At 40.7% G+C, this 15,760-nt stretch overlaps 1 protein-coding gene across 11 annotated transcripts in view; it reads left to right on the top strand.

Moving 5' to 3' along the window:
- The window catches only part of PRIM2 (DNA primase subunit 2), a 282,728-nt gene that overhangs the window by 5,674 nt on the left and 261,294 nt on the right, over positions 1 to 15,760 (top strand). For 10 of the 11 annotated variants that reach the window (XM_039531668.1, XM_039531670.1, XM_039531667.1 and 7 more), the window contains one exon: positions 8,139 to 8,259. In XM_039531668.1, the coding sequence (XP_039387602.1) occupies positions 8,139 to 8,259 (121 nt within the window). Of the gene's footprint in view, positions 1 to 8,138; positions 8,260 to 13,611; positions 14,406 to 15,760 lie in introns of those variants that run through there. The other variant, XM_039531674.1, reaches the window with a different exon arrangement.

The raw sequence follows: 15,760 nt of genomic DNA, 5'->3' as shown, positions 1-15,760 counted from the left end.
ACATGCAAGTTTTTACAAATCAGTATGATTTATTGAATTGTACCCAGAAGGTAATAGGCAACAACAGAATTGCAAAGACTGCATTTGCAACATGTTCCTTAAGGTCAATGCCAATAAATCAGCTATGTTCCACACATCCTATACCTTTGAAGTTTTCTCCATAATCACCCCAAGTAGAAGCATTGCAGTAATTGAATCTCCTGCTCTCAAAGGTATGAGTAACTCCTGTGAGGTCCAGTGGCAGTGGTTGCAGTTGTGTAGCTAAACAGATACGGAGGGGTAGGAGAGAGGAGCTTCTGGTTATAAATGGTCAGTTCCTGAGAGCAGTCAGTGATGCAGAGGGACTCCCAGAAAAAACATCTCTTTGACAGGAGGCTATGAAACTACCCAGTAATATATATACAGCCTGGCCTGACATCTTAGATTCCTTCACTTGACTACCAGATTTACTTCTGTCTTACCTTAAGTTTCAACCATGCCTGTATCCTGATCTCTACATTCAAAGCAGAGACTACACTATTTGGGTGTAACTAAGGGCACATCTGCATGGTGTGGCAATGTGCACCAGTGGGATGTGAATTCTAATGTGCACCAATGTATTGTATTCTAACTGGCCCGTGTAGATCCTATTTTAGTGCACACCAGCAGGGTCTACACGGGTCAGTTGCATTAATTCTAATGTGCACTCCCCCTGGTGTGCGTACCACACTATGTAAACAAGCCCTTAAAAGCAAAATTTGAATGACACTGTAGCCCAAACCTCATTGCTTTTCCCACTGGCATCACTACATAATGACCAGAAGGGGTGACATAATAGCAGCTTGCACAAGAGACTTTTACGGCAGATGAGTAATTGTCAGCATTGCCGTTTGGGATCTCTGAGAGTCAAAAATAGTGCCAACCAAGTGCAATCCTGTCTTCAGTCATGGTCTGCAGGTCTCATAGTTTCTTAAAATCAGCAAATAAGTAATTTTTAGTGGTCCCTGTGAATTAATACTCAGTCTCCAGTTAATTAAATGTTACTTGTACTTTAAAAATGCATAGATTGTAGGAGATTTTCATTAGTGTAGTATCAATTGTTTTAATGTGTGTAGACGTGTTATACATATACACTTCCTTGTTTCATAAACTCCATTAGTGATTCCAACCAGCAACGTACATAATATAATTCTTAAAACAAAGTTCTGACTATCTACTTAAGATGGCAACATATTTTTTCTTAAGGGACACTGTTAACTTGTAAACCAGACTCAACAGTTCATAAACCGGATGTTTTTTTTCCTAAAAGATATATTCAAAAAGTTATTTGGGGGAAGTTCTGTGGCTTGTGTTCTACCAGAGATCAGACTAGATGATCACAATGGCCTCTTCTGGTCTTGGAATCTATGAATGTGAGGAGAACCTCCTTTAGTTACAATTTAGATTTAGGATTATTACATTAAAAAGCTAATGAAAATATTTATATTGGGTTTTTGTGCATTTTATGCCATTTTGTGTACTGTGAATTTTATTTTTTCTTTAAGTTAGTTTCTCCCTTGCTGAAAAGCCCCTCATATTTAAAAAGGCAAAATATGTTAGAAAAAATATGCTGAGATTTTTTTAAATCTGAAACTGGATGCTTTTTGAAATAAGACGAAAGTTGATGATGCCCCTCAAATTTCCAATTTCTTCGTTTTAAAAAGAAGTTTGGCATTGTGGGATGCAGTATTATGTAGTGGATAGAGCACTGGATTCAGGCTTGGGAGACCTGACTTCTATTCTGAGCTCAGCCACTGACCTGCTGGGTGACCTTGTGAAAGTCATTTCACCTCCCTGTCCCTCAATTTTACCTTCTGTAAAATGGAGATGAGTCTTTGTAAAATGCTTTGAGATCTATTAATGAAAAATGCTATGTAAAAGATAGGTAATGGAATTGTTTCAGGAAAAAAACATGCATGTTGCAGTATTCTGTAACTTCATGAGGGTGACACACCTTCACACACGCTGTTCTGAGCTAAATGCTAACAGTATGGTATTGCTGTGGAAAAGTTTGTTAGCCAGTTTCCATCCTATGTAAATTCTGTTTCTTCCTTTGAGAAGATATAATTAATGGTTAATAGTGAAAGAGAAAAAAGAGAGAAGGTGGGTGAGGTGATATTTTTTTATTGGACCAACTTCTGTTGTGGGGAGAGACAAGCTTTCAAGTTTACACAGAGCTGTTTTTCTGTTCTCCTCCCCTCCTCCCAGAAGTTGGTCCAATAAAAGATATTACCTTACCCCCCTGGTCTCTCTAATATCCTGGGACCAACGCTGCATGCAAAAAGGAAAAATAAACATCTTAAATTTGTAATGGTTCTTGAATGGAAAGATGCTGAACTTGTACACAAGCTGTACAGGGTTGAATCATAGAATACCAGGGTTAGAAGGGACCTCAGGAGGTCATCTAGTCCAACCTCCTGCTCAAAGTAGGATGAATCTGCAGACAGATTTTTGCCCCAGATCCCTAAATGGTCCCCACAAGGATTGAACTCACAACTCTGGGTTTATCAGGCCAATTCTCAAACCACTGAGCTATCCCGAAATGCAGCCTTGTCTGAGATGAAAGTTGCCATGCACTGATAAATTATCCCTACTCAATTGATAAGAACAGGAAGTGAATAGTACAGGAAAAACTTTTTGAATTAAATGTTATCAGGCAGAGAAGCAAAGCTTGGCACAGATCAATGATTGTATAGTTGCTGTTTGTTTAGTGCTAAATTTGGAGTCCATGTTACAGAAAAAGTTTGTAAGTAGGTTGGATCACAAATTTTGTGCAGAATTAATTAGTTTAATTGTCTGCAAGGAGGATGTGTTTATAGCTAAAATACTTGTGGGGGTAGAGGGTGGTGTGTGCTTGCTTTTTCTTTAGTGGTTCAACAGTGCCACCCAGAGGCAAAAATGTGCATTTTTTCTTTTTTCTTTCTGTGGTTCATTGCTAAATTATTTGGATTGAATATCACTTTTTTGTATTTGTTTCTCTGCTGGGCTTTAGTTGTTGTACAGATTTGGAATGAACATAAACTTTATTTGTGAGTACTAATACCACCATCCTCCCTGTCAGGCCTGTAGGCTGTGTATCATCTTTGACTTTCTCTCTAGCTCCTTTCCTCCAGTCTGTGCCTAAATCTTGCTGATTCTTCCTGCATAATGTCAAAGATACAGTCTTCTTTCTCTATCTATACAGATAAAATTCTCACCCAAGCTCTCATCTCATCTTTTTACTAGTGCAACATGCTCTCTTCTGGCCTTGACAGATGCACTCTTGCCCCACTTGTATTAATTGAAAACACTCCAGCAACAATAATTTTTCTAGCTTGCCGTCTTGACCATGTTACCCCTCTTGTATTCCTCCACAGGCCCCCTTTCTTCATTGCATCAAATGAGAATTTACTTTCAAGGCCTTTTATAGTGTATTTCCATGCTACCTGTTGTCTTTCCTGTTCTATTAAAATGTTGACTCCTGCCTCCGTTCTGCCAATGATGCCATCCTTCATCGCCCACTAGTTAAATTTTCAAACAGGCACCTTTGTGGGGTTTTTTATGATGCTTCTCACATGTGGGAGAAGCTCTCTGTAAACATCAGCAAAGCCATCTCCACTGTGCCATTCAAGTTCTTCCTTAAGTTTCCTTTGCTGGGAGGAAAACAAACTCTTGGCAAGGGTTGTGCAGCTGGTGTGCTGAGACCAGTATTGTATCAGTTATTTGTGTTTCCTCATCTGACTGTATCCATGGTTTGTCCTTTGACTTAAACTTTTAAGTATAAGCTCTTTGGGAGCAGGGACCATCTTGGTTCTGTTTGTACAGTAACTAGCACACTGGGATTCTGGTCTATGATTGGGGTTCCTAGGCACTGTCTCAATAAATTCGTGGATAAATTCATGGTGGCTAAGTCCATAAATGGCTATTAGCCAGGATGGGTAAGAATGGTGTCCCTAGCCTCTGTTCGTCAGAGGATGGAGATGGATGGCAGGAGAGAGATCACTTGATCATTGCCTGTTAGGTTCACTCCCTCTGGGGCACCTGGCATTGGCCACTGTCGGTAGACAGATACTGGGCTAGATGGACCTTTGGTCTGATCCGGTACGGCCTTTCTTATGTTCTTATGTTAATACAAACAAAAAATTATTTTCTTCCATGACTAGCTTCTGATATTTAACTATGAACTTTGGGCCACTGGTGACACTCTAGACTTAATGTTTACAAAATTACTTCACTTGTAATTGTTTTATACGTTTAAGAAACATTTACAAGGAAGCATTATAGAACTTTGAATGGACTGAGTTCTAATGTATGGGTTCAGAACAAATGCTTCTGTTTTTTTCAAATACAATTTCTGTCAATTGGGAGGATATTCTAAAAACTTTCCTAATTTGAAAGAGACTGTTCCATTCTCACTAAGAATTAATGTAGGGACGCTGCTGAGTTGGTTAAATTATGTAGTATTCCCATACAGAAAACTTAAACTGCTTTTTTCACTCTGCTTTTTAAATTTAAAAGTTGACTCCCCATCTGCATGTTTTGTTCCTCTGTTCCCTTCCTAAACCATCATTGCTTCTTAAACTGCCTGCAACTCCCATATTTTCAGTTGCATTTTGAACAATCATTGGGCACTCTTTAACACTCCTCATGTTTGTTAGTTACTTGTTCATAGTTTTTGATTGACATGGGGTTGGTGTTGCTTTTCAAAAGTACCTTCAATGTAATTTTACAGGTGTATGCAAGGGCACTTGTAAATTATTGTCACAGATCCACAGGATCTTTGCTGTGCCTCCAGCTTTGGAACAGTTGCTAGGAGGAACCCCCTAGAGTAGCGATTCTCAATCTTTCCAGACTACTGTACCCCTTTAGGTGTCTGATTTGTCTTGTGTACCCCCCAGTTTCACCTCACTTAAAAACTACTTGCTTACAAAATCAGACATAAAAATACAAAAGTGTCACAGCACACTATTACTGAAAAATTGCATACTTTCTCATTTCTACCATATAATTATAAAATCAATTGGAATATAAATATTGTATTTACATTTCAGTGTATATAAACCAATATAAATAAATTGTCTGTATGACATTTTAGTTTGCACTGACTTCGCTAGTGCTTTTTATGTAGTCTGTTGTAAAACTAGGCAAATCTCTAGATGAGTTGATGTAACCCTAGAAGACCTCTGAGTACTCCGAGGGGTACATGTATCCCTGGTTGAGAACCACTGCCTAGATATCTCACTGTTCCTCCAGGGTAAGACATGCGGCTTAACCACTTCCTTATACTGGGCCTTCAGCACCCCTCTTTCACACCGTGAACTCTGTTCGGGGAGTCCAGCTGAGACAGATTCCTGATGGAGACTTGTTCGCTCTTCAGGGATTAATGCACCTCACCAACCATGTGCAGTGACTATCGCATAGTGTTGTCAAACAGTAGGATTTATTCATTAACTAGAAACGAATAAGCATAGGAAATCCCTTAGGATAGTATGGAGAACTGAAGGCTGAAGCATAGTCCATTCTGGGGAGCCCAGAGCCCAGCCAAGCTGTAGAGTGTGAGTGTGTATGTATGTATTTGGAGTTTGCAGAGACTGTTGTCCAGCTAGAGGAATCTGAAGAAGTGAGTACATTTCAAAAAGGAGCCTTTAAAATATTTTCTCTGCAAAAGTTAAATTATTTTTTCTAAACAAATTACCTTAGAAATTCACATGTTGTCTGAAGAGTTACATAAGAATAGGCATACTGGGTCAGCTCAAAGGTCCATCCTGCCCAGTATCCTGTCTTTCAACAGTGACCAATGCCAGGTGCCCCAGAGGGAATGAATAGAACAAGTAATCATCAAGTGATCCATCACCTGCCGCCCATTCCCAGCTTCTGGCAAACAGAGACTAGGATACCATCCCGGCTAATAACCATTGATGGATCTATCCTTCATGAAATTATCTAGTTCTTTTTTTAATTCTGTTGTAGTCTTGGCCTTCACAACATCCTTTGGCAAAGAGTTCCACAGGTTGACTGTGCATTGTTTAAAGAAATACTTCCTTTTGTCTGTTTTAAACCTGCTGCCTATTAACTTCATTTGGTGACCCCTTGTTCTTGTGTTATGTGAAGGGGTAAGTAACACTTCCTTATTTACTCTTTCTCCATACCAGTCATGATTTTATAGACCTCTATCATATCCCCCCTTGGTCATCTCTTTTCCAAGCTGAAAAGTCCCAATCTTATTAATTTCTCCTCATACGGAAGCTGTTCTATACCCCTAATCATTTTTTGTTGCCCTTTTCTGAACCTTTTCCAATTCCAGTATGTCTTTTTTGAGATGGGGTGACCACATCTGCATGCAGTATTTAAGATGTGGGTGTGTCATGGATTTATATAGAAGCAATGTGATATTTACTATCTTATTATCTATCCCTTTCTTAATGATTCCCAACATTCTGTTAGCTTTTTTGACTGCTGCTGCACATTGAGTGGATGTTTACAGAGAACTATCCACAATTACTCCAAGATCTCTTTCTTGAGTGATAACGGCTAATTTAGACCCCATCATTTTGTATGTATAGTTGGGATTATGTTTTCCAATGTGCATTACTTTGCATTTATCAACATTGAATTTCATCTGCTATTTTGTTGCCCAGTCACCCAGTTTTGTGAGATCCTTTTGTAGCTCTTCGCAGTCTGCTTTGGACTTCACTCTCTTGAGTAGTTTTGTATCATCTACAAATTTTGCCACCTCACTGTTTACCCCTTTTTCCAGATCATTTATGAATATGTTGAATAATACTAGTCCCAGTACAGACACCTGTGGGACACCACTATTTACCTCTCTCCGTTATAAAACCTGACCATTTATTCCTGCCTCAGCTCCCCTTGATCAAGATACTGATCCATGAGAGGACCTTTCCTCTTATCTTATGGCAGCTTACTTTGCTTAAGAGCCTTTGGTGAGGGACCTTGTCAAATGCTTTCTGAAATTGTAAGTACATTATATCCACTGGATACCCCTTGTCCACATGCTAATGTTATGCTAATTTGGAGTCTGAATGGGATCTTTTGACCATTAAAGCTGAGGGATTTTAGTTCTGCTGTAAATACAAATCTCTATAATATACAGTTAGTTAATCTTGTTATTTCAAAACCATAGATAAACCCCCCTTTTCCCTGTAAGAATAAAAGACCTATCTTGACACCTGCAGAACATTGTTTCTAGAAGGGTGAGGCTGAATGTATCTTGCATTAATAGTATCACATTGATGGTTGTCATAGGTTTATTTCCCACTTGGAACTTTAGCGTCCACAAGATGGGGACCTGCATGGGCTCCTCTAAACTAAATCTTAGTTTAGATCTGGTAAGGCTGCCACCAGCTAGAAATTCCAGTGTCTAGCACGCTCCCTGTTCCCCCAAAACTTTCCCGGGGAGCACCGATCCAAACTCCTTGGATCTTAACACAAAGGGAAATAGCCCATTCCCCCACCTCCCCCTCCCTTAGCCGTCGGGAGAGATCACCTTGATTCAAACTTCTTGAATCAAAACAAAGAGGGATTCCTCTTCCCCTGCGGTTCCAAACAAGGGAAGAAATCAATCAGGTTCTTAAAAGGAAAGATTTTATTAAAAGAAAGAGAGAAAGTTAACACTATCTCTGTAACACCAGGATGAAAAAATATTACAGGGTCTAGTTTATAACCCTAGAGGGACTCCCCCCACCCCCATCAGAATAATCAAAAGTAACAGCAAACAAAAATAAAGATATTTCTCCAGCAAACACACATTTGCAAATACAGAAATTAATCACAAAACTAATCCGCCTTGCTAATACTCACTATACTGAATAGAAGGAAATATTTCAGGAAGCTTGGAGAGCCTGGATGTACATCTGGCCTCTCTTAATCCCAAGAGAGAACAACCCCCAAAACAAAGAACACAAACAAAGACTTCCCTCCACAGAGATTTGAAATTATCTTGTCCCTTGATTGGTCCTCTGGTCAGGTGTCCGTCAGGTTTACTGAGCTTGTTAACCCTTTACAGGTAAAAGAGACCTTAACCCTTAACTATCTGTTTATGACAATGGTCCTGTGTATATTTAGTCTTTAAACATAGTGCATTAGTTGTATCTGATTTTTTTTTTTTTGGTTACCTGCAGTGAGGATCTCAGACGATGGTTCATTCAACAAGAAATGGACCTTTTTCGATATCGGTTTAACGAGCTAACTGGTGATTTGGTCGAAAAATTCCTCAAATATGTTAATTTGTCATATGGAGCTGTAAGTACATTGTTTTGTAGTTTTTTTGGTTGTTCTGCAATGTATCTTACTCTAACATTTTCTCGAACTTTTTCATTGATGTTTAAATGTTCTATTTTAAAAGTTTTATAAACTCTCATAAAGGAAAGAAAAGTTCTCAGAACTTCTGAAACTATTGAGTATGTGCCATAAAATGACAATTCTTTATGCATTGTATTGTAGTTTTGTGCTTGACTGGATCACAAATGGAATATCACTTTAAATCTAATTTGTAACAAAGGCTATAATACTGTTATTGAGAGAACATTGTTCACAAAGTACTTTTAGGAGGAAAGTAGTGGTATTGTTATACAACTAGAGCTTTGGAAAGTTGGCTATGGTCTCCAAATGGGACTTGTGTATATACCGCTCAGTTGTCCTTCAGTGGAGATCTGGATTATACCAGACTGTTTCTCTTTCTGTAAATGTACATCAGAAATGCTGAATCATAGACTGAGGATATTAAAGAGAAACTGTTGATTTGTATAAATGCATTTTTAGGGACCACAATGGGAGTAAATTTTTGGGAGCTGACTTGGTCATTTGATCCTAACATAGGACAGACTATTGGCTGGAATTGGTGAATGTTCTTTAAGAGAGTACAGAATTTTGTCTCTTCATAACTATTGTTGGTAGAGCATATTCCAGCCTGCTGCTGAGACAACAGAGCCAGTTGTTTCTGAAGTGTCTGTTTCTTTCTGTAGTATCCAAGATACAGTCAGTGTGCTCTGGAGACTTGTACGGTGTACTACTCAATGAATTCAGAAATTGAGAAGATTATGAAAAGATTCAGAATGTAACTGTGTTCACAGCATTTAAAAGATAACTAATGGGATATTTATTACAGCTGTGGAGATGAGTGAGCTGCAAACCTATATAGAATAGAACTTAATCCATAGCTGGGCCATCTATTCCAGGGATCAGCAACCTTTGGTATGTGGCCCATCAAGGAAATCTGCTGGCGGGCCAGGACGGTTTGTTTACGTGCAGGGTCCGCAGTGTTATACCAATATAATAAAAACCAGCAGGATCTTATTAAGAGGGATAAGGCAAAGATGCCACATTTTATTGTAAATATAATAATAAGGCAAAAGATAAAAGCAAACAACATTGTTTTACTACTTATTCCTATCACTATCTATTCCTTATACACACACGCACACATATAATATTCATTCACACATTCAGGTTCTGTATAGGCGTTATAGTTACCAGCCTAAAAGTTGCTCATGCCAAGTTACTGGCCAGGTATCTTGGTCATGAGGATGGAGCTGAGTCTGTATCAGATGCACCTGATGCTCCTGGAGGTTGGCAGCAGAACCAGGGACTCAAAGTTTTCAGTTTTTAGAGTCCATTTTTATAGGAATTAATTCCTGTTAGTCTATGGGAACCGTTTCATCCTGCTATTGTTGTCTCAATTAGCAGATGGCACATTCCTGGTGGCTCCACACTGTTTAAAGTGGCACATTCTTTCCAGATGTTTGGGGTGGATCCCAGTTTACCCTCCGGGGGTTGTCTGGTGGTCCACTTGACACATTCTTCGGCCGATGGATCCTTTCCAGGCTGGCACCTCCCTAACCATTCACGTACATCAAACATTCATCAACATACATTTCATATTTTAACCATATTTTAATTTACTGTCTCCACCACTTTTGGGGTGTGTGTTAATTCCTATGAGATTCCTGGCCCTGTAATCACAGAGGGTGGGAGTCTGTTTGTTTACATTGTATCAATTACAGCTTAAGGCTAGCATAGTATTTACTTCAAGAACAAAGTCAATTAACTTGTTTGTAAATTTTACATAGTAATAGAGTATCTTTCACAGGACAGATACAATCAGTGTTTTCTGCAGACAGGAGCTTACAAGTTTTAACATAAGAACTTAAAAGATTTTTGTACTTGGTGAACCTGGGGGGATTTTTGTACTTGGTTAACCTGGGGGGTCACTGTCACTTGGGGGAATCACTGTTAGTACCTTCTTTAATATCCCTGCATAATGTTCAGCTGATCGCAGCTCCCAATGACCGTGGTTTGCTATTCCAGGCCAATGGGGGCAGCGGGAAGCAGCAGCCAGCACATCCCTCGGCCCCTGCCACTTCCTGCAGCCCCCGTTGGCCTGGAGCAGCAAACTGCGGCCAGTGGGAGCTGTTATTGGCCAAACCTGCCGACATTGCAGGTAAACAAACCGTTCTGGCCCGCCAGCGTATTTCCCTGATGGGCCGTGTGCCAAAGGTTGCCGAGCCCTCATTTATTCCATGATTATGGTGACAGGAAGAAGGAATTCTGGGATTTAATGTGAGCACATGTGCTATGTGTATTCTATTATATATTTGACACGTCAGTGAGTGCGACTGGTTTATCCTTGTTCAAAGGCCTTGGCAGGCAAATGACTTGAAACTGTGTAAAATATAACAGCCCTGACCTGAGGAGAGAGTCACTCATTCCATCTAAGAACTGGCAGGCATGAAACTATGTCCAGCAGAATTGGTCTCTGTGGGAGAACCTGAAGTAATTTAGACCTATCTGAGACTCCATGTGGAAGATGGTGACCACCAGGAAAGCTAAATTTGCTTTTAAGCTATTTTAAAAATGTGTTTTCTATAATGCTTTTGTTCTGAAGAAAGAGTACTTTTCTTTATGAAAGCTAGTTGGTCACTGGTTAACCCTGTCGTTGCCCCCGAGAGAACAGAACTGTGGGTGCTCAGCTGAAGTCAAAGATGCTGAGGTGATCACAGTAAATTGGTTGGGACTACAGCCTGAGACCCTGGTCCAGAGGGAGAGAATCACAGGATTCTGCCTTGAGGAAAGGTGACATCTGATGGCCTGAAACCTAAGTGGATGCTCTCAAGGAGACCATGAAGGGGTCAGAGATGCAGTTAAACTAGGAACTATGACAAAACCATTTATTATTATTGTACTTCCTGAGTAACCCCCTCCCCCCCAACATGCAACTGGAAAATAAAAATAAAAAAGGGGTATATAAAGCTCTGTGGATTCTGTTATTTCATGACCATCGAATCCCCTTTGCTCTAGAACTGGAATCCAAGCTTGCATTTAGAAAGTTTCTAATGCTTGTGGTGATGGTGAAAACATTTGAAACTGTTAACTCCATAAACCAAAGCATTGTTGTGTTTGAGTCTGCAGAGAGCATAATAAAATAGCTCTGTGTTGTGAACTGTTCTGTTTGTCTTAATGAGTTTTTAACTGAAATTTAAAGATGACAATTTGAGTACCAGCCTTATTAGATATTTCACTTGATGACTATTTTAGTAGAAACATCCATTTAATATTTCTATTCCACAATTCTAAACTATTTCCTGTGCATCCCCTGGTGCCAAAAACCTCCTAACTTTGCCCCAGACAATTTCTATAGTGCAGCTGTGTTGTCAAATCATTGGCATATTAAAAACTGGAAATGTTGGGGCAGTGTAAAATGGAATTTATTATCAGTGTATAACATGGATCATTGCAGTGAAATTGAAACATACAATCCTATTTCATTTAAAAAAAAAATCTACATTTTAAAATTAAGCTTCAGCAGGCTATCCACACTGCCACACCAGAGTGCTGCAGGATCCAGAAGTCTTGCAGTGTAACTTAGGTTCAGTATGCCACAGCATACGTGGGCCCATTGGATACACAGCAACTTATTCCGAAAAGTTTTCCATGCTCTTAGGTAGTTTTATTGTAGAGAAAGATAAAGAATAACTGTCACAGAACTTAAGCACTGATTATTGGACATCTTAGGTCTTGTCTACACTGGCGGCTCATGTAGGGTACATGTAGCTACATATCACAATGAAAAGCAGGCTGCATCCATACTGTGGTGCATAGCTCATGTGTTGAGAAAGCCTCAGTGGGGAAAGGCTCCAGCAGCAGTGTAGTGTGCCGCTACTTCTCCCACTACCAGAGCCTTTCCCCTCTGCTGGGGCCTTTCACTGTGGCAAGGAAGGGGCTCCAGCAGAAGGGAGGCAGCAGCACACTACATAGCTAAAAATAGCAATGTAGATGTGGGAGGCACTGCTTGGGCATGTAGTGAGCCCTGTAGGGTATATACGCTAAGGTTCTGACATGTCTACTCTGCTTGCAGTCTGGGAGCATGTGGAATTCTGTGGGCAAGTTAATGACTGAAAGATAAGGAGAAATATCATTTGATTTTTTAAAATCTATGGCCTTCAATGTCAGTGATGTCCCCCTTTGCAGCATGGCTGGGGACCCATCCCCTGGCTCCCAGGTCTTCCGGTTGCTGGTAATAGTGATAATTTTGTTGGAAATGGATTCAGCTGGGTATCATTTGAAAAGCCCCTTTATCCACAAACATAGTGGTACCAGACATGTTAAACCTAGAACAATTATATAGATAGATATTGATCTTCACATTTTTTAAATATCTATTTGACATGCCTGTGTAACAGTATAAGTAAACATCCAACCCACATAAAGTTAAATTGTGGCTCTTGACTGACAGTACTGTGTTATTAGATCATGCACAGAACAAGAAGGGGCAATTTTAAAGCTACAGGATGAGCTCACTCACATTACATCCTATTTGCAGAGCTCATAAATATGATAAAAAGGAATCTTCAGTGATGTGGTAGCTAAAGATGTCAGTCAAGTGATTACTTTGGGTTATGACTTGTAGGAAGCCTTTAAAATCCAAAGAAATTATCAAGGTTCCATCAATTTATGGTCTCCAATTAAAAAAAAACAAAACAGACTGAAGCTGTGCTCTAATGCAAAGAAGAAAGTTAGAGTGAAGATGGCAGTGACTAGTACAGCACTAACTGCATATGGTTGTTTTTTGCATGTCTTCTGGTTGTGTCCAGATCTGTGTGCTCTTGATCTTGTACTTTCCCATAGTCTAGCATAGTTCTCCATGGTACCATGATTAATATTCTGATGTGATGGAATAATGCAGGGGTGGCCAACCTGTGGCTCCGGAGCCACGTGCGGCTCTTCAGACGTTAATATGTGGCTCCTTGCATAGGCGCCAACTTTCCAGTGTGCTACAGGGTGCTCACTGATCAACCCTTGGCTCTGTCTCAGGCTCCAGTCCCACTCTACTCCTTCCCCCAAGGCCCCTGCCCCTTCCCCTGAGTCTGCCGCACCCTTGCTCCTCCTCTCCCCCCTCCCCCGAACCTCCTGCACAACACAAAACAGCTGATCGTGGCGGGCGGGAGGCACAGGGATGGAGGGTTAGGTGCTGATCAGTGGTGCTGCTGGTGGGTGGGAGACACGGGGTGGGAGGAGAGCTGACGGGGGTGGGGGGCTACTGATGTGTTACTGTGGCTCTTTGGCAATGTATTTTGGTAAATTCTGGCTCCTTTTCAGGCTCAGGTTGGCTACCCCTGGAATAATGCATATGTGCCAGGCAAAAAAACAAGCAAACTAATGCACATCTTGCATGGTCTTCCTAAACCAGCACCTACTGACAAGCTCTCAGCAAACCAGAAACTGTTAACCACCTGCTGAGATTTGGCTGAGCACTTCATTATGAGGTTATAGAGAAAATACAAAGTTCACCTCATGTTTGACACCTGTGTAGAGGAATCAGTTAAAAATATTACCAGAATCAAGAGACTTCCTGGTATTGCACCTGCTCAATACAAATTCATAAACTCCACAAACATCTCCAAAGTTGCAGTGAAAAAGCTACTGTCTCATACTCTCATGAAGGATGAGTTAACCGTGTGTTTTGCAGGAAAAACACTCCAGCGGGTGAAGAATGGCTAGAAGAATTTGATTGTCACATGGTGTAATGAAGTTGTTGCCTTGCATTGTTCAGTGGAGTTTCTTCATAGTTCCCATGAAGAGGCTAACAGTAAAATTATCTTGCATACCTTCCATGCCAGAGTAAGAGGTGCTACTACACTCTAGATTTTTGCCCAAGACACAGATGTTCTAGTGCTCTCTGTGAGATGCTACCCAGTTCTTTAGCAAGATTCTGGTTTTGTGCCTGCTGCTGGGGAGCATAACTATTGTATATTCCTATCACTCAGACCAGCCTTCACGGCCAAGTTTTCTTGCCCTGTCAGGATGTGACACTACTGGAAGATTGGCTGGAAAGACCAAATTTATACTGGAAATCATTTGATTCAGCCTCTGAAGACCAATGTTCCCTCTAATTTTTTCCACCCATGTGCGGAATAAATTTTATGTGCACCGAAGTATGTGCGGATGTGTGCCATTAATAGAAACAAAAAACCTAGATATAATATATATTTTTAAAAACTTACCATAGGGATAATTACTCCAGCCAGGACAGGTTAGGCATTTTAGAACTCACATCTAAATTAAATTCTTTGAGTAGTAAGAGAAATAAAAATTATGAAATGCATAGTCTAGTCAAAACACTAAAATAACACACTTTGAAAAAAATAAAATTACAGAGAATATATGTGCATTGCAGGAAATACCAAGAAGTAACAACAACAATAATACAAGTAAGTGTTGGGAGGAGAGAGCGAAAGAGTGTGTGTGTGTGTGTGTGTGAAAGAGAGAAAGAGAGACAGACACACGGAGACTGTGCCTGTGTGTGTGTGTGTGTGAGAGAGAGACAGAGACTGTGTAAGCTGGCTGCTGGGGAAATCTCAAAAACAGTGTGCTGTCTCTTTAAGAAAGGCATGTTCACCACAGCAGCTCTGAGTCCTGAGCCAGGCTGTGACCCCTACTCTGCAGAGATGGGGTACGGGGTGAAGTGAGGGGGACACCCTGAAATTAGCCCCCTCCTTCTCTCTCCTCCCTCGCACAGCCAGTAGATGGGTCCTGGGAGCAGCTGCAGGACTGAGCAATGTGGGGGGAGGTGCACCTGAACACATGCTTCTGGCTGTGCGAGCTCTACTAATCAGCTAGGTGGCATTTGAATTTCTCCTGGGTGGCCATGCAAGTGCGCAGGTGACAGAGAACACAGCTGAAGACTCTTCTTGCTCTGAAGGTACTTGAAATGGCTGAGACGGTCACTGATGAGGTCATGAATGAATTGGTTGCATTCATATGCCGAGTTTACCATTTAAAGGCTAGCATTATGATGCTTGCAGAGTTATGTTAGTGGATGTTTTTCCAAGAAGCAGACAAATGGAGAAAAATTGCCACCAACAAGGGGTACATTTATACCTGCTACCAAGAGGGTAAATTATCACACAATGGAATGTCTCTCAGTGATTGAGTACATCCAGAACTTCCCTCTCTGCTTGGGCATGGGTGGGTCTTGGAGGATGGACTGATCACACCTGTGTTTTGTGAAATACCACGTGGTCCCAAATCAGTCCTTCAGCTGAACAAATGCCCAGCACCTTGCAAATGTTTGTTCAGCATCCTGCCTCTTATGGAAATGTGCAGAAGTGGTGTGAATGAGAAGCAGTGTGACAGCGTGTCTGGCAGTGGTGCACTAGATGGAGACAACAACTGATGATGACTTGGACTGAAAACATTTATACATCATACATATCAAGGCTGACTTCCCAAGGATTACCAGCTATCA

Source organism: Mauremys reevesii, linkage group 3 (genome assembly GCF_016161935.1).
Source record: "Mauremys reevesii isolate NIE-2019 linkage group 3, ASM1616193v1, whole genome shotgun sequence".
NCBI classification, from domain to species: domain Eukaryota; kingdom Metazoa; phylum Chordata; order Testudines; family Geoemydidae; genus Mauremys; species Mauremys reevesii.
This window is presented reverse-complemented; position numbering and strand designations above follow the sequence as displayed.